Source organism: Podarcis vaucheri, assembly GCF_965113315.1.
Source record: "Podarcis vaucheri genome assembly, chromosome: 5".
Taxonomy (NCBI): domain Eukaryota; kingdom Metazoa; phylum Chordata; class Lepidosauria; order Squamata; family Lacertidae; genus Podarcis; species Podarcis vaucheri.
The window spans coordinates 102,215,091-102,239,643 of record NC_138763.1 but is presented as its reverse complement, the minus strand read 5'-3'; the positions used below and the strand labels follow the sequence as shown (position 1 = coordinate 102,239,643).

Sequence of the window (24,553 nt, the reverse complement as noted above, 5' to 3'; positions counted from 1 at the left end):
TTGGAATATACCAATGAATCTTGACAATCAGGTTTAGAAAAAAAGGGGGGAAGTTTAATGCAGAGAAGCTTTCATACCCCAAAACCCATTTAGCCAGATGCACCAAGTGTACACCTCAGTGCATAAATTTGTGTATATGTGTGCACATGAGCGCACACACTCCCTTTTATTTTTTATGCTCAGACTACCCTTATATGGATTTTTGTGATTCTTTCCTCAGGATGCGTCTAGGAAGGATACATTAATGCAGTGGCGAAGCTGCATGCTCCAGCACTGGGAGTGGAGAGCAGGAGGGGGTGTGGCTGGCGCACATCCCAGGGGCATGGCATGCCACCTGTGGGGGTGTGGCTTCCATCCTGGAGGTGTGGTGCATGGTGGGGGTGCGTGGCGCGTGTCAGGGGGTGGCCGCGATGGTACTCCCCTCCCCAATGGTGCCAGGGCGGTGCGCTCCCCCCTCCCCCATTCCTCTGCCAGTGCATTGATGCGGGTTTCTTTTAACCCCTTTCCTTCCTGCTGTTTTCCACCCAAAAAAAATCAGTCCAGAGAAAATGGGCAAATCAGATTTTAGTGACAAGAAATTCCTGGCCATGTAGTTTCTAGTTCCTGAGTAAACACAGAGTTCAATACGTGCCAAAGCATGTTGGAATATCTGCAAAGGAACACACTAGGGATGCAGGCAGAGCTAACTGTGCAAAGCACATGCCCTCCCCCCCCTTCAGTACAGGTGTTCAGTCGGAAAGCCAAGTATAGATTGTACATACCGTAGATCCTAATGCGCCTATAATGAATGATGGAAGGAAAAAGGGGGTGAGCATTGACCCACACGCTAGTCATTTTCTCACCATAACATGAGTAAATGGCATTCCATTTTGTTCTTTAGGAACTGGACTCAAAGTTTGCCTCTTGTTCATTCGGTTCCCTGGTGTATTCATGCTGTCTTTTAATCATGGCTGCTTGTTCATAGATGTAACTAACAAGGAGGCCGAACTTATGTAACTGGAGTTGTACCTGTGCTTCCACAGACAGCTAACACAAACTAGCTAATAGGGATTTTTTATTCCAGTGTTCTTCAGCCTCAACAGCTGAAACCGATGACTGATTGATGTTCCTATTTGTTCTAATAGCCATCACATTCTGCGTGGCTTAAAGGCTACAAGCCAAGTTCTATAATACTGAAACAAAACAAAGTTGTGTAACACTGAAACTTCAAGTGGAAACCAACTGTGTGGTGCTATATACTTTCATACCCTTTCCCACAAAAAATAATATGGATTTATATTGATCAAATCTTGTACTTTGTTGTTCCAATAAAGAACAAACAGAATTCATTTTTCAGAAACGGATTATTTTGCTGCCTACCTCTTCTTACCCTGGTAATAGTTACCAATTTCATCAAAGAAGCCATATCCCAACTGCTGATCAACTATAAATCAGTAGAAAGCGAAAGAGTATTTTCTCAATTTTGGTATATTGCCATTTTAGCCTCAACCTGTACATGAACTATCAGTTCAAAATCATCATTTAATACTGGACCCTTAAGATGGCAAATGTACGTTGCAACAGGATCTCTGGGGAGATCTTGACCCATAATATTTTATTTCTGTCAGTGCAGTTTCTCAAAATGTCTTAATCTATAGACAAGCCCATATAATATGAAATGTATTTGTTCCAGGTGCCTTGCATCTCCAGCCCTGACCACTAAGCCTTGGACAGATCTTGTTTATTCTGGCTGGTATCAAATACCACCTATCTAATATTGTAGAAATGTTTCTCTGAGATTCCCAAGGCATGTGCATTTATCCAGTGGTACATATCAAATTCCTATTTCACTCAATAGTTTCCAGATGGTCCTAAATTTGCTATTATTTTATAAATCAGGCGTCATGCGCTATGCAGTTGGTTAGCAGTTGAAATTAATATTTCAAAACTTGTGTGATTTCTTAATGAAACGTGAAGCCTTAGTAATCTATTTGTAATCTGCCCATTTGGAAATATGGAAGAAAGAGCAGCTGCTCTCGACCCAGGATCCCATTTCACCTGATAAAAGATCTTTACCAATCCTTCCTTTATTATTATTATCCTAATTTGAGCATTCCATGTCTCTCCTTAAAGCTTCATGTCACCCAATAAGACTTTCTTATCACATTCAGCATTGTAGTAAATTGTAGTAAGTGGTGATAAACCCAGGCTTTTGCCAGTAGCAGGAAAAAAATCTGCTGATAGATCATTTTGCTCTGTATCTGGTAAAAAGAGTTTTTAACCCATATTTTAGGTGCCCAAGCATGGCTGTGTTGTAATATTGTTTGATATTCAGGAATGCCAGCCATCTATTTTTAATTGCTGATGAAGTATGTTAGATATAATTCTGGATTAATAAATTAATCATTCAGTCTAAGGAGACTTTTAACAATAGAAACGAAATACATTGTACTATGCTTATTTTAATAACTGAGTTTCTTCCTTTCTGAGAAAGTGTTGAATTTTCCAGACTGGACAGATCCTCTTTTACCCTTTGTCTCCTTTCATCAGGTTAGAGTCATTAAACTCCTGAGTTATCCAAATCCCAACGTATCTAGCTGAGATTTTCTTCCATGGAATTAGATGTCTTTGGCAATGTCATACTTAAGATTCTTCTGCATATGATACCCCCAACTATTCTGATGTTTGGAAATGAATTTTGTACCCAGAGATCTGGCCAAATTCATCTGAGAGTTTCACGACCTTTGCAAATGATCCCTCTGGCAATATTATAAGTTACACAATCTGCATATAAATAGATTTTAAAGTGATTTACATCCTACCCTCAACCCTCAACACACACACACACACACACACACACACATATATATATATATATATATATTTGCTTTCGTAGATTTTCACGGGTACAGGAATGCAGGTTTTGGTGTCTTCGGGTGTCTTCCCGTGTAAGAGTCGGGGTGTCTGTGCGACGTTTCGACGAGGTCTCACTCGTCATCTTCAGGCTGGTGCTTTCGGCTTCTTGTTACTGGAACAGAGCAGAGTTTGGTGTTTGAGTTCCTATAACACACCCCTCAACAGTATTTATAGGAACTCAAACACCAAACTCTGCTCTGTTCCAGTAACAAGAAGCCGAAAGCACCAGCCTGAAGATGACGAGTGAGACCTCGTCGAAACGTCGCACAGACACCCCGACTCTTACACGGGAAGACACCCGAAGACACCAAAACCTGCATATATATATATATATATATATATATATATATATATATATATATAGTTCTTAATGGCTGTAATGAAATCTCCAGTAATAATGGCAATGACAGGCATTCCTGCTAGGAGCCTAGAGTCATAGCTTCAAAGATTCATATTTTACTCATAACGATTGTCGGATTGGTGTAAATCATTTTAATAGGCAAGAGAATGACTTGGAGTTATTGAAAGCACCTGAGAGAGCTGGAGCAATTAGAAGTGCGCAGCCCCACTACCTTGAATGAGTAGGCTGAGCTGTTTCCCTCCAAGATGAGGTTATTTCTAACTCAGTTCAAATTTGGCCTGCCCCGTAATCTGCATCACCTACTTTTTTCTTCACACCCAAATGTCCACAGAGGGAGCAGCATTTCCCTCCTGTCCCCACCTCCCCACCTGTCCTGGCAAGCCACAATGCAGAGCTCTTTGCCACAACAAATTCCCATTATTCTCTGAAGGGTTTGGATGATGTTGCCACATGTATACCCCATCTTTTCCTCCAAGGAGCTTTAAAGTGTCAAACATGGCTTTCTCTTCCCTGCTTTATTCGGGCAGCTGCCCTGAAAGGCTGAGAGTCAGTGGCTGGTCCAAGGTCGGCGCATGAGTTTCGTGGCTGGCTGCAAGTGTCCACTCCTAATCTGCCTCTTGGTCACCTAGTCCAAGAATGTCCAACTGGTCAATTGGGATCAACTGGTTGATCCCCAAGAGGTTTTGGTAGATCGCGGTTGATTGCTGGCTCCTTTTCCTTTGCAAATGAGCATCTGCCCCCCCCCCTTGCCCCGGCCTCCATTTGCGCATGAATGCTAGGACAGAAGACGGAGTTTTTGTTGTGATCGCTTCCTTAAGCGATCTTTCTGTGAGCGAGTTTTCCCCGGTAAAAAAGTTCAAACCTGAACCACCACCACCCCCCGAAAAGGGGTAGATCACTGCCAGTTTTTCATTCTGTGAGTAGATCACAGTCTCTTGGGAGTTGGATGTCCCTGACCTAGTCCATTGGTATTCCTTGGGGTAATGTGGGGTTAGAACTGGGAGCTGTGCCAGAATTTGGGTGGTGTGAGTGGTTCCCCCCCCCACAGGGTGCTGAGTCAAGGGGGTGCATATTATTATTATTATTATTATTATTATTATTATTATTATTATTATTAATACAGGTACCTACTGAGAAGATTCCTAACAAAGCAACTGCACCAAAAGGAATTATTGTGAAAATAAGAAATATTTAGGAGGGGGTGCCAAATTTTGTCCTTACTCAGGGTGCCATATTACCAAAGTCTGCTCCTGCTGGGGGGTCCAAGTTTCAAATCTGGCCTTGGCTGCAAACTGAGCCAGCTGCTATTTTCTCCGTTATAACCCACCCCCACCCCACCCCCCAATATGTACTAACCTACATACCTTGCAAAACATTTGTGGGAATTACTGAACTAACAGCCATTTACTTGAAATGCATTATATAAATATTTAGTTTTATTATAATAATAAATTCAATATTGTTAATGCATAGGCTGCTGTACAGCAGGAGCAAAAAACAAAAGGTCCACTAAGGTTATAATCCAAAGTTTCAATGTGTGCTGGGTTCAGGGAGATAGAAAGGATGTTTGGAGTTTATTTTTTGTTATTAAGGGAGGAACAAGAGAACAAAGGCAGCTTCCCCCACCCCCTTCATTTTCAGAGTACTAAATGTCCAATTTTATGTTTTGGTGTCTACATTTAATTTCATTATATGTCATGGTGAGGGATGGAAACAGTTTGAATCCCAAGGAGCCAGTCCAACGTCTTTTGGAGCCCGTGAGGGGCAAAATGTTTGGACTTGCTCTGGTGTGAAGAAAGAGAAAGGGAGAGAGAGGGAGGTGGAAGTTCTGTGAAAATTAAAAATCTGGAAAAGAAAAGGCAGGAAAAAGAAGGCTGGGAAGTACTAAGATAAGAGAATGGAATGGAAAAAGAAGAAGCTCAAATGAAACTGAGAAATGGGGAGAAGGTTGTAGCTCAGTTGTAAAGCATCTGCTCTGCAGGCAGAAAGTTGAGTCCCCAGAATCTTCAGGTACAGCTTGGAAAACTCGTGTCTGAAACCCCAAAGAGCTGTTGCCAGTCAGGGTAAACAACACTGAATTAGCAGGACCCAATGGTCTGACTCTGCATAAGGAAGCTTCCTATATAGTGTTAACATAGCCCAGTTGCCCAAGCCTGGGCAGCCTTATTTGCATAGTATGCAAATCAAGATGATCTCTTCGCTGTATTGCCCAGTTGATGTGTGCCTTCTTCCTGGCAGCTAGCACCACCGATTGGCCAGGAATCAAAGGAAACACATTTTTACCTGACCACTTGTAGCCTGAAATGCCTAGGTTGGTTCCCAACACTATGAGATAACTGGGACCATGAAGTTGTCTGCAGCAACAATTGGGAATTATCTGAACACACTACTGCAGACCACAGTGCAGATAGAGGAGGCTATGGTCTGACCTAATATATTCTAACTGGGATCATTGCCAACAGCATGATGATAATGATAATAACAAATCTATATTATATTTATACCTTGCCAATCTGGTAATTTATACCTTCCCCAGCCACTCTGGGTGGCTCAAAGCATATATCAAAACACACTAAAACATCAAACATAAAAAACTTCCCAATACAGGGCTGCCTTCAGATGTCTTCTAAAAGTCAGATAGTTGTTTATTTTCTTGACATCTGATGGGAGGGCATTCCACAGGGCAGGTGCCACTACCGAGAAGGCCCTCTGCTTTAACCTCACTTCTCGCAGTGAGGGAACTGCCAGAAGACCCTCGGAGCTTGACCTCAGTGTCCAGGCTGAATGATGGGGGTGGAGATGCTCTTTAGGTATACTGGGCCATGGATATACTTCTGTTCCACCTTGCTGTTCCTGAATGTGCTCTTTAAAGATTCCCTATCAAATTTATATATAGCAGCTGAGCATGTTCAGTAGCATTTAAGTGTGCAAACCTTACATGTGTAAAAGTTGTTGCAGAATTCTGCCTTGGGGTCTCATCATGCATTACAGTTTGAAGAAAGCATTAAAAACATTTATTTATTTTAGTTAAATGAATGCACACATGCAAATCACTGATGCCACTTAACTCTGAAATATCATTTTGTTAAGCAGGTAATTCTCAAACGGATTGATGAAAACAAAACGATGACAAGTTGTGGTCTACAATCCTTAAATACGCTGATGGTTGTTTTCTCCTTGCTTTTGCCAGCAGGTAAGCCTTGTATTTTATTTGGCTTGGGTTTCTTTTTAAATTCTAGAAGAATGCTTCCATTTAGTTTTCTGCAGCAGAAACACCTTAAAGAATCAGTCCAAGAGTTTTGCAGAGATAAGGATATCTGCTAAATATTGGGTAGTGTTCAGTGGTATTCAACTCAGAATAGACCCACTGAAGTTCATGGATACGACTTACTTACATTCATTAATTTCAGTGGTTTATTAAGCAGGATTCAGAAGAACTAAAATTCAGTAGGATTTTGTTAAATATATCCTGCTATTTTTGTACACCAGTCAAGCTATACTATAGACAGACTTATTTCACTTGGTCAAGAATGCGAATGGAAAAGTGTCATTAAGTTTAGTCTCATCCAGATATGCACCAGATGTGCTGGGGAATCTAATTTGTGTCCAGATGTGTATTGGCACAGAATATACCCGCAGATCTTCCTTCCTCAATCTAAAATGGAGTTTTGTTTTGCATGCATTTTATGTTTAGTATTTTGACATAGCCCAAAACTGAGCAGTCAAGTGGTCTGTGCAATTCTACCAATGAACTGTTTATAGCATTTCCAACATAGAAACCTAGGTAAGTCAGCCAGTTAATTTCATCACCTGCCTATCTCTTCTTCCTTAAGTTCTTCCCTTTGCCATTTGACCTCATAGTTCTATATAACCTGATGGCACTTAAAGCAAATATGGTCTCTATCCTGTTGGCTGTGGTGTCATTTGCAGAGTACGGTCCTTGAGTGGGCATGGGAAGAATAAAGATGACAGGTAGAACTTCTTTTCCAACCCCATCACTCCATGAGAAGTTGTAGCAGTGGTTCTGAGGAAATCTGGAGCAGGTTGAGAATGACAGGGGTCAAACCCAGGTCTGCTAATATTCTTTTCTGGAAGAGTTTAAAAAATACATATTTATAATGAGGACTTCTGATGTTAAATCCAACTTCTTAGAATATCTGTGCTACAAATTAACCAAGTAACTAATTAATTTGGCCCCAACTAACAACAGGCACCAACTGCACAAGCATGTAACCCTACCCTCTCCTGTATCAGTAGCACAACAAGCAAAGCCATCTCTGGCGCTCAGAAACTGCTGCCCACTTCTAATGCCCTATCTTCCAGGGCTGCTGAGACTGTTCAGAGCAGTTACAGCTGTTCTCAGTGAAATAGTAGGACAACATAGGCCTACAGCTCCTCAGCTGGGGTGATGACTACTCCACCATCTACAGCAGCAATGCTGACCGTTGTGTAGTCGTGTTCTTTCCCATTCACTTAATATTAATCCAGATATCTGTAGAATCACAGCAGTAGAAAACGATTGTTCTTTTGATGGAGATATAAAAGACTGGAATTACTTTTCCAAAAATGTTCTACTTCTTTCTTTTCAAAAGAAGACTAACTGACAAATGAAATCTGCCTGAGCTAAGGGGGGCAGGGGGAATGCCATTGGATGTTCATTTTTTTTTAATTTTACAAATCTTATCTGAGATCTGGAAAATAGTGATATTTTGCATCTGTCCTTTTTCTAATAGTTTGGAAACTGCTTTATAGGAATCTAATGATGCCATCTGTTATATGAGCACAGCAAATATTTGGCCCCTGTTAGCCATTAGTCTTTACTTTTGCAATGAAATCTGCATTCTCCTCCCCTCGTGTTCTCTTCGTAGCAAAATAAAATTGTACGTTGTGTTGCCCAAGGTTTTTACTAATTTAGGATGCAGTCCTAACACCTGGCCAGCAGCAGCAGGAGTTGATGGAGTGGCATAGCCAGTGCAGCATCTACAATCCCAGTGCTCACACCAACTAGGGCAGAAACTGGGGCAGTTGGGAGAGGAGAAATGCCCCTTCATTGCATCAGCTCCCAGGCTGATACAGCGGGGAGACCCAGATCAGACCTGTTGCTGTTAGATGATGGCAGCAGGGTCATCCCTATCTCTCTTCCTCCCTTCAGATGCCTTGTTTGAAAGTGAGAGTTTCCAAGGCATGCACTGGTTCATGGGGTCACGGAGAGTCGGACACGGCTAAGACAACTAAACAACAACAACTGCAAGGGGCATACAGTTTCACCCACAGTTTGGCCAGGCACAGTGAGGCACTCCCCACTGTCAGAGCTCTCCTGTTGATGGCAGACCTTCCCTAGTGGTAGAAGCTGCTATAGCCAGGCATGGCTGGAAAGAAGGGCAGGTTCCCTCCATCCAAATCCCCTCCAGCATGTCAGTTTGGGGGCTGAATTGCTTTGTGTGTTTTTAAAGCACTGCTAGCAGTATCCTGTTCATGTTTCATATATCTTTTTTCTTGTTGCATGCAGTAGTCATATTTCCTGTTTCTTTCTTTCTTTGTTTTATTTTTAATTGTTACCACATGCAAAGCTATTTAGAGCTTACTTTGAGCTATATTTCAAACTAGAGTACAAGAAGTGCTGGAGTTTAATAGCAAAATATGTATAGAATCAGCCTCTCTGAAAAGTTCATTCCTGTTTCCATGGCTGGGCTTTGCCATACCATGCAGAGAGGAGCAGAGTCCTTTCCAAATTTTCATTTTCTGAATATGTTGCAGAGAAACCCTCCCATCCAAATGTGAGCGTTCCATTCTCAACTGATTGCATGGTGTGCATCTTTTGCCTGGATCGCTTGACTTTTGTACCCAAGGTCAAAAACGACATTGTGAATCAGCAGTTAATTTCCATCTATAAATAGTTAGGTCTTGTGAGGTCAAAACATGTGCATTCTGTCTTTGATGTATATCTGAAATGAGGTGGCCAGGTGAAAAAAAAGACAGGACCTTCAATAGTGGAGTTTTATCTTATACAAGTAACCTGCTTCACCCTAAAAATTCGGCCTTTTTGTTAAATGGATAGTGGTAGAGAAATACGCTACACTGGAATGTGTGGGGTGACAATTGTTTGACACAACATCATACAACTTCCCCACAAACATGGTGCAAAGAAACCAGGATAAATGTTCCATAAACAGGTCATCTGGAGCAACCTTGCTATGCTTTGATTTTAAAAAACAATTTCTAACTGCAGGGACTAATCCTGGGGTTCCAAGTAAATTAAGGATTGTTTTGATTTCTGGAATATCACTGACATAATTTTGCTTTTTACATAAGACTATTAGCCATACACAATGTGGGCTATCCAACTAAATCATAAAGTAAACACATGGAAATCAATGGACTGGAGTTATTTAAGGGTATGATTCCGCCAGAGTTAACCACTTTGTCCCATGGATTTCAAGGGGAAAAGAAAGTATATGGCTATATCTCTCACATGAAAAATCAATGGCATGTCAAAGAGTTTAACCTTTGTTTGGATTATATCCTAACTACGGAAGTTCAGCTTTCAATTTATTCGTTCCTTAACATTTAACTAACTTGTGACTTTGTAACAAGCATACATCAAGCATCTGCTGAATCGGTGAATAGTTTTTATATTGCAGAATCTATTGTTTTTCTTTTGCAATTTGAGTTAGAAAGAAAATTGCTATTTGCCTTACAGCTCTCTCCACACATTTTCGAGTCTGTGAGCCGTATACAGACTACAAAGGCCGTTCCCATTTTGGATTCCACTGTCCACGTCTTTCTGACAATAAATCGTACATCTTTTGCTGTCACCATAACAACACCGTGTTTAAATACTGCTGTAATGAGACGGAGTTTCAGACTGTTATGCAGATGAACCTAACAGGGAATGCAGATGGATATATGCACAAGTAAGTAAATAAGCTGGGGTACTTTCTCTCTTCCCCCTCTCCCCAAAATGTATCCTGGTGTAATCAAAATTGTACTGCATCTGCAGAAAACAGAAATGTGTTTCCATAACTCAAAAAAAACTTGACAAAGATGAGAAGAACACTGGAGAGGGAAATGACCTTTCCACACAGCACAAATGTTTCACAGGACTAGTTGTTATTTTAAATTTGTGCATGATTTGCATATTAATTACCTGCAATCACTTGCACTTAAGCAGCAAGGTGCATTTGATTGTGTGTCTGTGGAGTGTAATCTGCCCCCAGAATCCCTTTTTATATCTTAATTTTAACTCTGTGGCCTGTTTTATTGCCTCAATCCCATAACTCTCTTTATTTTTGAAAAATGCCTTTCTAAGAATGCTTTTTGAAGAAGTATCAAGATCAAAAAGAAATATTAGACAAATTTTGAAAGCAAGTTTGCATTTGAGCCAGAACTCCCCAGGACTTAGTTAGCCCCAAATCTTCTTTTTAGTGCCAAGGGCAAGATGAAGTAGTAATAGTGGCCTGGACTGGAAATCACACTTTGCATACGAGAGCTGGCTCGCTCTGTCTCCCCTCTGCTTCTCCAGCACAGCAATGATGAGGAGCTTGGAAGTGTCTGCTTCTATTTTTAACTAACCACAGATTGTCATTTCATCCAAACTGTTTTGCCCCCTCCCCTTTCTTCCTCTGGCACAGCTGCAAGGAAAAAGATTGGGAGAATCCACTTCCATTTTCAACTTGGCTCCTTTCAACAAGCCATAGTTAAATTAAAGCAGAATTTGTCCCAGTTCAGGCAAAATGATGATCTGTGTGGTTGGTTTAAAGTGGAAGTGAAGGCTGTGCCAGAGGAGGAAAAGGGAAGGAGGTGCTGAGATCGAAGTCTTGTTCACATAACACATGTTGTATTCAAACTCAGGTCCTGGTGCCACTGAGCATGTACAAATTGTTTTCCCCTACCACTAAACAACTGGAAGCAGCCTGAATTCTCTCCATTTCACCTCACTTGAAAAGCAGGACCAGCACTAGAACTGGACCAGGAGGTGTCTGGCAAAACCAGTTGAAAAGCCCTCTTAACTGGCAAGTGATAGATGTCTGAAGGCTGTATGAATCAGCTGAAGGCTTCAATCTGCTTGACCTCTTGTGTTCGTGTGATCATGGTATTTCAAGTGCAGTGAGACACGGTGCTTACTTTGATGACAAGAGGTTCTCTGTTCAAATCCCAGAAAAGCATGTGTCAGTGGAGGAAACATGGTGTGCCTTTTTTTAAAAAAAAAAAAAAGACGAGGCACAGCTCAGGTTTTCTTGGGTAGCAAGACTGGGAAAGGCCGCTACTACTCAGAGTTGTTGGTGTTGACAGTGCTTTTTCGTAGAAAAAGAGGTGGGGTTCTCACCATGAAGCTTTTGTTAACAATCGCCCTTTCAGCCTCAGCTGCATCTCCAGTTTACAATACCAGCAGTGGACTACACTGCAGGGTTGTCTTTAAGCCATTTGTATTTAGCTCCCTGGTAGGGACGCGGGTGGCACTGTGGGTAAAACCTCAGTGCTTAGGACTTGCCGATCGTATGGTCGGCGGTTCGAATCCCCGCGGCGGGGTGAGCTCCCGTCTTTCGGCCCCAGCTCCTGCCCACCTAGCAGTTCGAAAGCACCCCTAAGTGCAAGTAGATAAATAGGAACCGCTTTATAGTGGGAAGGTAAACGGCGTTTCCGTGTGCTGCGCTGGTGCAGGCTCACCAGCTGCAGCTTTGTCACGCTGGCCACGTGACCTGGAAGTGTCTTCGGACAGCGCCGGCTCCCGGCGTCTTGAGTGAGATGAGCACGCAACCCTAGAGTCGGACACGACTGGCCCGTACGGGCAGGGGTACCTTTACCTTTACCTATTTAGCTCCATAATTTGCAGCACGGGTGTGATAACTGTACTATGTATTGCATTAGAATGTCAATTTTTAATGTTTAAAAACTTGTTGCTTTTTTTTTTAAAAAAAAAAAACATTTTCCATGAAACAAGACCTGAGTTAGAAACAACATGAATTCCTCCTTTTTCTGGGGAGGGGAGGTCAGTGTGGATACACTGTCACCCAATCACAACTATGCTGAAATCCTGAATTCCTCTCCGTTGTTGTTTTCCTAATGGCAGCTGCCACTTGGCCCCCCAAGAGAGGGGTGGGAGGGGGGAATGGCATCAAAAGCCCCGTCTCTAGATGATGGAATCATCACTCTGCTTTTAAAATATAATGTCTATATTGGTGAGAGCTTTCCTTGCCTGCTTGCCTCCCTGCCTAGAGAATGTGACTGTCACCAAGGGTGTGGTTATGCCCCTTTCCCTCCCCATTTTTTTAAAAAAAAACTTTGCTTATATGGAACTTGAGTGCACTGCAAAGGGCAGCGCTGGTGAGATCTCAGTCACCCCCATCTTAATTTGAGAGGGAAAGAGGGTACCCTTTGTTTAATGGCTGAGGTTATCTTTGGACAGGAAGCAGGATCTAGACCTGGTGGGTGGGGCCACATCCTTATCTACACCACCCTCTAGATACCAAATTTGACAGGTGGGAAAGGTGGCCCATCTGTCAATCACCTGACAACACAATGTTTCATGCATGCAGTTTGAAATCTAAATCTGTGGACAAAGACATGGTGCATAGCCCTTCTGACCAGCTTGTTGGCTGTGCTTGCATTTCCCCCCTCTCCACACCTGGAATCACATAGGACGTCCGGTGTGGGGAAGGTGGGTGCGGCTTGGCCATAATTAAGTCCACAGGCCAGAGATTCCCCAACTCTTCTCAAAAAGCCTTTATGGCCAATGCACAAGTTTCCCTTGGCAGAACAATGGATGTGGGATGGCTTCTCTGGAAAGCCTTGCTCTTTAAGCATTCAACCTCTGTCTTGTTGTCCGTGTGACCGAGAGAATGTGAAGTGCTGAAGCAGAGGTAGCCAACATGTCATTCAAAACATCTGGAGGGAGCCAACTCCCATCTTCATGGGCAAATGGGAGTTGTAGCTCACAACATCTGCAGGGCATCGCATAGGCTGTCTCTGTGTGTTGTATATGCTAGGGCTGAGCTGAAATGAGGCTGTGTGTGTGTTAATTCTACATTGCATATTTGTATATTTTTGTTAGAAATAGTACTTTTATGCAGAGGGAGGGCAGGGACAATTTGGTTTCAAGGTATTGTCTTGTCGCTAAATCTGATTGGCTGCATGCTGCCATGACATCACTTAGCTGGCTTCATGACTCCTCATTGTTTGTATCACACAGTCAGTGGACCCATCTTTTAATTCATTTTTAAATGCACTAAATCTGCAAGGAGGTGGGATAGGAAAGCAGGAGCAAAATGGTGTGGAAATGCAAAGTTTTTGGAGAGAGTTTCGGAGAACATGTTATCCGCTGCACCAAAAAGTTTTGGCTCGGCAAATGCTGCTCAGTCTTAATCCAATAATACATTCTAACTTTTTTTTTAATTATCGCAGGCATGATGTGCATTATCACTGCTAGCTTATTTTCCAACTGTAATTAACTTCATTCTAAACTGAACTGAAGGAAGAGGTCCTTTTGCTGTTAGATCAAACTGTCTGTGCTTCATTAAGCGTAATTTATACCTCAGGTGTTCCAGCTAAACATCCACAGTAATTGCTATGCCCTAGGCAACTAGGCCTGTCCTTCTCTTCATGTAGGAGAAGAAGGCTTTAAAGCAGGCAGTGTAGCTAGTGGTAATTTTAGACCCTGGACTTAACAGTCCTGGAGCAGCTTTGGATGGGAAGACCCCATTTGTGTCTTCCACTGCCATTCCACGCACTGCAACTGCTTCAACATCCTGATGTGTTAGAGCTAAGAACAAAGAAAAAACTGTTTGCCAACCTTGGCTTTGTTTATTAAGGAACAGTTGCTCTGAACATGTGCAGTTTAAGAACTTACTCAAATCATAGCACCATCCTGACTACAGGAATAAAACAAGTTTTCTTCTGCCATCCCGATGCTAAAGATATTTATTAGGGAATAAGACCATTTTATTGTAAGAAAGGTTAAGGAAATGGTGATATCACCTGATTTCCTCATACATTGCTGGAAACACTGCTGGAAAAAGAAGGGAGGCATGTGACTCTTAATCTCAGGGCTGTGGATACGAGCCCCTTGTTGGGCAAAAGATTCCTGAATTGCACAGGGTTGGACTAGATGACCCTATTGGTCCCTTCCAGCTCTGCAATTCTATGATTCTATTAGTGGCACTTTCCAGAGAAGGCTTAATTAAGACACACTTCCGTGCCATATACCCCAAAAGGATTTATTTTAGTGTGTGAAAGGATAAGCATTTATTTCCATTGGAGGAACCAAGACTGCCTTTCTGAGTTGCTGTTCTGAATTTGCCTGCTGAGTAGAAAGCAGCCAGCCCACGTAAGTTGTGCTGGTAGCAGGGAGCAATTAACTGCTAGTATAAAGTCTCCTGCCATTTATTGGGTGCTGCAGGGCTTCCCTATCACAGACACAAATGCTTAATTCTCTTTTAAGTGTGGCTTAAAGGCACTTTAACTTTGACATGGTCACACCCTGGTGGTTTGGTCATATGAATCTAGCCAGAGAAGTTAGAATCATAGAATCATAGAATCATAGAGTTGGAAGAGACCACAAGGGCCATCGAGTCCAACCCCCTGCCAAGCAGGAAACACCATCAGAGCACTCCTGACATATGGTTGTCAAGCCTCTGCTTAAAGACCTCCAAAGTAGGAGACTCCACCACACTCCTTGGCAGCAAATTCCACTGTCGAACAGCTCTTACTGTCAGGAAGTTCTTCCTAATGTTTAGGTGGAATCTTCTTTCTTGTAGTTTGGATCCATTGCTCCGTGTCCGCTTCTCTGGAGCAGCAGAAAACAACCTTTTTCCCTCCTCTATGTGACATCCTTTTATCTATTTGAACATGGCTATCATATCACCCCTTAACCTCCTCTTCTCCAGGCTAAACATGCCCAGCTCCCTTAGCCGTTCCTCATAAGGCATCGTTTCCAGGCCTTTGACCATTTTGGTTGCCCTCCTCTGGACACGTTCCAGTTTGTCAGTGTCTTTCTTGAATTGTGGTGCCCAGAACTGGACACAGTTATTGCAGGTGAATTCCCTTAGCTGATTTGCAACATCATGGCTGACATCCTGCTTTGATTGTATTGCACTAGATCTTTCCTACCTTTTAAATATGAGAAGAAGCCTTTCCCTAGTTCATAGGTTTCATGCGGTGATAAATTCATTACTACATGCACATTCTTAGAATCTAATGTGAGTAGTGACCATCAAAGCACCTTAGCAGCAAATTGAATTCATTCCACTTCCTGCCTTTTTTTAACATTTTATTTTGCTTTAAAGATCTTTTATGAATTAATGCTATAAAACTTTGATGAATTATTCATCTGAATTCCTTGCGAGCTTTGCACTTCGGCATATTGTGACTTTCTCTCTCTCGTTCAGCTGCGCCATTTAAAATATTAAGCTGCCTGAGCCCTGTCTCACTCCCTCATTGGAAACAAGGCATCACTTTTTATTTTCTTGTTTTAATAAACAGCATCTTCAGTATTACTGAGACTGAGGTGTACTCCAACAGCACTGAGAGGGAGTCTATTTCCCCTATCTGTGCATTTTGTGAACCAGTTGAGGCAGAGGTCAAGTCCCTCCACAGCCACTGGGAACTTCAGGATCAGGTCAAGGATGGAAGCCTTTTTATTGCAGTCAGAAATCACTGGGAGCTATGACAGATGAAAACTAAGTGGCTTTAGCGCAGGGGGCCCAATAAGCCCACAGAGACCCATTTCCTAACTCGCCAAACCCCTTTTCACCCTGGGCAGCCTTTACAGGCCCCAGTGCTCAGAAGAATTTCACTTTAGTGCTGTGATAGTACAATAAAGTGGTGTCTGATGATCACTCCATTACTTGACCTGCCAGATCGTACTAAAAGACAGTGCTTAATGGAATAAGGAACAAGTATATCCACTTTGCCTTAGGATTTAAACAAAACATTTTGCGGGGGGGAGGGGGCACGCTTATGTCTGGCTTTTCATTTTTAACTTGTTGGAAGCAGATGTTATTTTAAAGGAACAGATGGAGATCCCACATACGGCCAATTTAATAAGCTGCCATTTTAGAACACTATTCATTTTTCACTAAATGATTTTTAATGAACAAAAATGAGTGCCTTAAAAAGTATGTGTATGGGTAAACAGATGATGCTGATCTAAAGAGGTGCTAATATTTGTGCCATTGAATTCTTGTTAGGCTGTCAAGTGCCATGACTTTTAGCAAGGTAAGGAAGGAATAAAACCTCTTGTCCGAGAGGGGGCCTGCCTGTCCTTCTTCCTGAACGCTTGGGATCCACATGGGTTCCCTGTGCAGAGGTTTCGTGAGTGGCTTCCCCTTGATAGCACTGTGTTTTTTCTTGTTTTTTCTGAATAACAATTGCTCATGAGTCCAAAAAAGAGTGATTTCATCAGCATCGCTATCAGTTCAGTCATTTTTCTTCCATCACTAATAGCTTTTTAAAAATTTATTTTGCTCTTTTTAGCAGTGTAATCATGTAACTGTTCCCAATGAAAAGCAATATTATTTTGGTGGTTGCATTTAGCACAGTGTCTGTGAACTACTGGCCTAACTTTTTTAGAGGGGTAGCTATGTTTGTGCCGTAATAAGCCTGTTAGTCTTTGAAATCCCACCAGATATGTTTGCTCCACACACACCCTTTTTTGAGAGCCAGTGTGGTGTAGTGGTTAAGAGCTCCTCCACATGCAGCTGCTGGGTGACCTTGGGCCAGTCACACTTCTCTGAAGTCTCTCCGCCCCACTCACCTCACAGAGTGTTTGTTGTGGGGCAGGAAGGGAAAGGAGAATGTTAGCCCCTTTGAGACTCCTTAAAGGCAGTGAAAGGCGGGATATCAAATCCAAACTCCTCCTCCTCCTCTTCTTCTTGCTTTTTTCTTGTTCAAAATTTTATAATTTATAGCAAACTTATTCTATGGCTGACAAATCACATATTCCAATATTCACTAAAATTACGGTTTATATCATCATCCACTAAAATAGTAGCTTTAATGTAATGCAGTGCAAATATAAAATACAGTGCTAGAAACGTATATCATATATTTAGAAGTTCTATGTTGCAAATTAATTAGTCGGTTAAGACAGCAGTGAAAAAGCCTTAAATAGTTCTAATTAATGTTCTATTTTCATGTGCTTAATAAGAATGAACCATAATTTTCCAGGTTTTTTCATATATATATTTTGTCTACCTGCCCCACCATCAATTTTGTCATGGTGCCAAAAACCCAAATTTGATTAAACCATACTTATTCTGTTGGACTTACAGAAGCATACCATTTAGGTTCTATCAATATTTTGGTAGCAGTTAACAAAACTCCAACTAAATTTGGATATTTTGGTTTCACATCTTCTTTAAGATATGAACTAGAGTTCATTTGAATGAAGTATCCAATTATTTCTTGTATATCTGCAATAACTATTGAAAACCTCATAATCTTTTCACACCACCACCAAAACATAATTTGCGACTTTCTCCCCACGTTTTCAGCATGTTCCATTAACAACTTGATGTATCTTTGCTTAATGTTGTGGGATTTGATGCCAGCTCTGTGACATCTTATGGAAGTTTTCTATTACAAGAAGTGATAAAGTTACCATAGTGATAAATATTTATTTCCACAACTTGTCAAAGACATTTTTTTTCTAACCTTTGTCTTAACCTCTTCCTTGTTCTAATCCAGCTAAGTATTTCTCCAGCAGGCAGCTTAAAATGCTGTATCGCTCATGTCCCACACCAGAGCCCAGAGCATTAACTTCTGTCTCCTGACTCATCAGCTGTGAAGCTGGACATGCCCTGTTTAACCATCAGTTTATGGCCCAACAGACCCTGGGGGTTTCTCCAATTCCTTTCTCTTTTCTATATAATCAAAGAGTAGACTTTGACAAGCAAATACCAGCTGAAATGTATTCTTTGCAGTGTAAAGCATGCATAATAAACCACTTCAGGCTAAAACCTACTTTATGTTGACATGGCCTCATTCTGTTCTGAAACAGGACCAGTGCTGTGCAGCTTGCTAGGTGAGAATTGAACCATTGTATTTGAAAGAGATGAAATCATTTAAAGGTCTGGTTAAAGTAGAAAATTTGCTCAAAGAGGTTTTTCTTGTCCTTTAATTTTCCTACTTACTGGAGTAATAAAATTTACATATAAAATGCTTTCCTCTCCCTGTCGTTTAATTCCAATGGTAATTTGTGGCACCCAAATGTAATTTGTGTGACATCCTGAACAGCAAAGGATCTTGGGCAGCATAGAAATGAACCGGGCTGGGAGCAGAATGGCATAATGCAATGAGTTGGGTGGAGGTATTTGACCAACGCAGAACTATGGAATAAAAATACTTAGTTTCCAGAAAAGTATACCGGCTCCAGCCCCAACCAGACACACAACACACTTTATATCCTTTTCATTAACACCCACTGAAGGACACTTTCAGCATTGGGTTTTGGAAGCTACCCCTTAAGTTAGTGCTTATGGAGGCCTCTGCAACCTGAAAGCAAGGAGTAATTCAGTGCTATCTGTGTTATTCTTAGAAGTGAACCACACCATCGGCAGAATCATGTGCTGCAGTTCTTACAGAACTGAGCAGTTGCATGCTTGAATGTCTCAGAAATAATAAAAACAACCAAAATTTAAAAAGTGCAAATTAGGTGTCAAGGAAAAGTTTTCCCTGCCACCCTTGTTTTCTGTAGTCTTCAATGGAAAGGGCTGTTTTTAAGTGGGGGGCATCATTTCAACACACAACTTCCCAACCTGCAGACTGAAGTTGGTTACAGTCCAGCAAAAACCTGTTGAGTTTATAATTTGTCTTTTAGAAGCAACCATGTCTTGGAGTGACTTTGAGCCACAATCCGGTACAGTGGTACCTTGGTTTGCAAACAGTCTGGTTTGCATACGTTTTGGATTACAAACACGTCAAACCCAGAAGTGCGTGTCCCAGTTTGCAAACTTTTTTTGGATTACAACTCATTTTTATTTTTAGATTACGAAGAAATTTTTTTGGGAGGCCCCATTGGCAAAAGCACGCCTTGGGTTACAATCTGTTTTGGTTTACAAGCAGACCTCTGGAACGGATTATGGTTGTAAACCAAGGTACCACTGTACTTAGACTATGTAAAGAAAATAGGTAGCACTGTGTGAACATTGGGAGTCCCCGTGTAAGCAGCTTTGAGCTTTTTAAAGGGAGAGAGAGGTATAACTATACATTCTGGCAGACAGAAAATACTTGTATGCATTTAAAAAAATTAAGTGGCTGACTGGAGTAGCCAATAGTCATGGCTCATTATTAACCTTTGCTTTGTCTCTTTTTGCAGTAATTACAGTGCATTGTTAGGCGTCTGGATCTATGGGTTTTTTGTTGTGGTTTTGCTGGTACTGGACCTTTTGTATTACTCCTCAATGAACTACGATATTTGCAAACTGTACCTGGCAAGATGGGGAATCGAGGGGAAATGGATGAAACCGGAAGCAAGCCGGTGGATTAAACCTGCTCAGGACCCAAGACAAGTACCGGCTGCGACTCAGCCTACGCCTCAAACACTGCAGGCAGAACATGCATTAAAAGCAGAAGCTTTAAATCCGCCACTGATGTCTTTTCCCAGTTCAACTGCCTGGTAAGTTTGAAGGCTTTGGTGCCTATTTTTTTAACCCTCTTTTTGTACTGTAATGTTTTCAGTTGGCAGCTATCAAGGAAAGTGTATCATTCATGAGAAGGAGAGCAGGGTGATTTTGTTAATACTTTCGATGCCTGTACAATATAGAGAATATAGGCCCACCATCATCGCCTGAACTAAGCCTGATCTGTGGACGCTTCAGGAACAGGCAGTAGAGTCCAGGGATGGAGGTGACTGCACCATTTCAGATGAGAAATACTATTATTGAATGATTCCCCATTCTGTGCTGGCTTGTGAGCTGTAAGTGTCCACACAGATACATGAAGAATCTGTAAAAACTGGAGGGCAAAGCCAGGCACATAGCTACTTATTCCATTCCACGTTATCTGTTTGCTGTGGAAACATCCACATGCAGTCATGGAATACCCATCATTTATTTTGCATGCATAGCTCCCTTTTCATACACCTGGCAGGAGACTGAGTTCAAGCTTGCACCTCACCTTATGGGCCGTGGATGCACCAGGGCTGTGACTTGAGCCATCCCATGGTGAAAAAACATGGAGGAACCTGACTGGGTCATGTGAGACCCATGCTGGCAGTATTCCTTATTGGGGATAAAAGGGAGATATGGCTGTCATCCTGAAACCGTGGTCTGGCCAGCAATGTTTGCACAACAAGGTGGAGCTCTGCTGCACGAGCTTATCAAACCCAGTAACTTTTAATATATGAACTGCCATCTTAACATATGAATTGCATTCCAACTATGGCAAAGATTCGTCAAATATCCTGTGTCTCTTTCAAAGGGTCAGTGATATGTTTCTAGAAAAAGAGGTGCTGGAACTCACCATGAACACCTCAGAATGGCAATGGTGCCCACCTGAGAGGGGCCGGAACTAAGTTCCTGTGAGTTCCCTCTGAAAAAACGCCCTGCAAAGGGTTATAATGGCAACCCAGTTCTGCCACTTCTGGGCTCAGCCGGCAAGAAAAAATAGTTCTTTCAGTGCTTTGCAAAATCCAAGATAAGTGGGGTATTCTGTCTAATTGACTTGGACGTGTTAAAGGCTCAGAGAACTACTCTCGGGAAATCCTATCCATATATTCCAAAATAGTATAAAGTCTCTAGTAGCTGGAGCTTCTTCCTATAGTATGACTTTCATTTCATACCTTTTGAATTATTATCTAGCTTGAAATAATGTTGATAGTTACCCCACTGTCATATGTTTTGTCTGAGACGTGTACGTGTTAATGTGATGTGATGTGCATCACATGTGATGTATTTTTCTATGAAACTTTGTGCACTTGGTCTGGGGTTCCCTCTTTTGCTGATTGTACCGGAATTAGTTAATAGAAGTGGTTTTTGTAGTGAGTAGCAAGGAAGAACCAGCTTTTGTATATTTTCAGTTGCTAAGCCCTGCATTTCTACTTTGTGAGTAGAGATTTCCAGCTTCAAAAGCACGTCATAGTCATACAAGTTGAAATGTGATGTTCCACACTAGAGAGAGGCCATGGGTCATTCCTATAAAAGAGGTCTGGTTACATTTGTGACTTCCCCAATTAAAAGTTTTATGATTGCACTGTTTTAATGAGAAGTGCATGAGCGAGAGCTACTAAATACACCAGCCCATGACAATAAGTAGTATTTTAAGTGGCCTTGTGGTTTTCAAGTGTTGGAAGGAATGAGGATTGTAATTATATGAGGCGCTGCTTTCCAGGATGGCTATGCAGAAATCTGCTTCCAGGCTTTTTCTTTTCTGTTTCCCCACCCCCACCATCTTGTAATGAAGACAACCCATTCTATCACAGTTTGGCAGAGTTCTCATTCCTTGCCAGCTAATGAGCCTAAGTTCATTATTCCTCATCCTACTCATTATCAAAGTGGAGAGGGAAACTTGCAAAGTTTGTTCTCTGCAGAAATTAGACAAGGGAGTAGGGGGACCCCTAGTGGTGAAGTATAGCTCACTTTCTCTCTCCCCCCCCCCCCATTTCTTTACATATAGTTTTCGCTTTCTCCTGCAAATTGCAGCATGGCAACAATTATTCTAATAAAAATATGCTATAGAGCAGTGTTTCCCAAACTTGGGTCTATAGCTGTTTTTGGACTACAGTTTCCATCATCCCTGACCGCTGGACCTGCTAGCTAGGGATGGTGGGAGTTGTAGTCCAAAAACAGCTGAAGACCCAAGTTTGGGAAACACGGCTATAGAGTATAAGTTACAGGGTACAAGAAAATGCAGATATGCATTACTTCTGCTCCCAGTGTGAAAGCTGTGTATTTGGTATGGATAGGTATGTCTAACACACAGCAATCCTTGGTACATATGCTGCACGTGTGAATAATTCTGCCTGACATATGGTTATTTCCAGAAACGTATGTTGATCTGAACTGTGAATTGCTATAGTGTTCGAAACAATGAAAGAAATAAGAGTCATGGAGACAACAGAGGGAGTCTGCTCCAAGCGTAGGCTGCATAGACAAAGTTTCCGTTGGATTTACGAGTGGCTTCAGTCACCCATGAGATATGCAGAAATGAGCCACTTGATATCAAAAGAATTCTCCAGGGTTTGAACTTGGAACACAAGGAAAGAATTCACAGGAAATGGTGGTGTGGGAGATGCTACTGCAAATTAAGGTTATTCTGTGCAGCCTTTGCATGGACTATTGAGGGAAATGCATGGGCTTCTGGAGAAGGAGGTGCAAGAGAATAATGAAAGACAGAGAAAGAGGGAGCTTTTCCAATATTTATTCAAAATAAAAATGGGAAACCTGTACATGAAGCTTACGGTAAGGGAGTGGATACTTGATAGTGTAGCTTTAAAAAAAAAAATAATTATTGGTTTTTCACAATTTTTATAAACACAGACAATACACAATACAGACAAACAAACACATAAACGAACATGTATAATTTCAAATCCTTTTTTCTTAAACCTTACTTTGCCGACTTCCCCGTACCTCCCCTTTCTGCATCCTAGTTTCCAAATTTTTTCAGCAAATCCTCCCCCTTAATTGGATACTTGATAGTGTAGCTGGGAAACCTCAGGGAGTAGAACATGGGAATCTTAATCTCTGGCTTGTGGCTTTGAGCCCCATGATAGGCAAAAGATTCCTGCATGTCAGAGGGTTGGGACTAGATGACATTTGTGGTCCCTTCCAACTCTGCAATTTTGTGATTCTATGATTTACCACAGAAATAATGAAGAACCTAAGGGGCTTATTGCCCACAATACACTGGTTCTGATGGACACATAACATTAAACCATGATTTGCATAAACCTTAATTAATAAACCACAGTTTAGTGTAACATGTGAACCCATCCTAGTATTGCAACTATGGTTTATTAAGTATAGTTTGTTGGGGGGAAAACAAGCCATGGTTTGTTGTTGGCTTACTGATCTTGACAATGGTTGAATCATAGAATCATAGAGTTGGTTGAATCTTGTTACATGTGAACCCAGACAGTCCCTAACTATGGTTGAAGTGTAGTTTGTTTTCTTTGCCTCATCAAAGTCACCTCAAACAGTGCCAGACAAATGAGGAGCTGTAACCAGCTTTGTTCCTGTTTTACTGCTTGTTGTGTGTTTGGGAGAGACAAACCACAACATAAAACTATAACTTCGCCCTGTGTAGCATGACAGCAGCATGGCCAAGTGCTGCAGCTGCAATCTTCACTCCAGGAACCTGCCTGCTTCCTCCAAGCTGAATTCCCTGCTCCCACACCTGCTACACTGGCATGGCCCAGTCAGTTGAGTTTATAGGGAGAATGGGATTGGATGGTTCTGGCCTGGGTGAGCAAAAGAGTGATGTTGGAACAGATCATAAAATACATTGCATTATTTCTGGTTTGGGGGGAGAGGAGCTTGGCATGTTTCCCAAGCTGTTCCAGTGCATGCCTGGGGGAAATCACCCCTTTCTAATTTCACGCAATTTCAATAAGCTTATTTTCATTTTCATTTTGATTAGAGGAGAATCTAAATAGGACCCTTTGTTCTGAGATGCTCTGTTGTGTTTGCTCTAAACCAGAGCCAATCTGAAATAGATCAATAGCTCTTGTTCTTACAGTGGCCTAAATGGAAACCCCAGGTCCAAATTGCCCTAACTTTGCAAATGTTCAGAATCTATATCTAGGGACATGTGAGTCTGGTCTAGGACCATAATAAATTCAATTCAATATATCTAGGGACTAGAGCTGCCTATCTGGAAAACAAAGAAGGCAATTTGAATCTTGCTGTTGAACTGAAAAATGTTAGATTAATGAAGTGTGACCCAACCTGTGTAAGAACTTTTCAGCCCACACGTCTGAAATCTGCCTCTGTTTTCCTCATTATGTGTCATTACAGTTTCCACAAGATGTGGCTGTGCGCTTCACATGAAGTTCTGAAGTGTTGCACGATGTACCGTATTTTTTGTACCATAACACTCACTTTTTTCCTCCTAGAAAGTAAGGGGAAATGTCTGTGCGTGTTATGGAGGGAATGCCTATGGGTGGCATGCCTACGGATTTTCCTCCTCTAAAAACTACGTGCGTGTTATGGTCGGGTGCGTGTTATAGAGCGAAAAATACGGTACTTGTTTATGGTTTAATTGACTTCTCTTTCTGTTTGAGGACTGAGCTTCTCACAATAACTTCTGCAGAAAGCGGGGCATGTGCATATGGACGCATGAAGCGGCCGTATACTGAGCCAT

The 24,553-nt window shown here is 41.7% G+C and overlaps 1 protein-coding gene across 12 annotated transcripts in view; it reads left to right on the top strand.

Annotated features, from left to right (window-relative positions):
* Window positions 1–24,553, top strand: part of SHISAL1 (shisa like 1) — a gene marked incomplete at its 3' end in the record, with an annotated part of 176,696 nt that overhangs the window by 126,601 nt on the left and 25,542 nt on the right. For 9 of the 12 annotated variants that reach the window (XM_082223332.1, XM_082223338.1, XM_082223337.1 and 6 more), the window contains 3 exons: window positions 6,350–6,449; window positions 9,957–10,170; window positions 19,569–19,868. In XM_082223332.1, the coding sequence (XP_082079458.1) occupies window positions 6,383–6,449; window positions 9,957–10,170; window positions 19,569–19,868 (581 nt within the window). In that variant the 5' untranslated portion in view covers window positions 6,350–6,382. Of the gene's footprint in view, window positions 1–6,346; window positions 6,450–9,956; window positions 10,171–19,568; window positions 19,873–24,553 lie in introns of those variants that run through there. The other 3 variants (XM_082223340.1, XM_082223339.1, XM_082223331.1) reach the window with 2 other exon arrangements.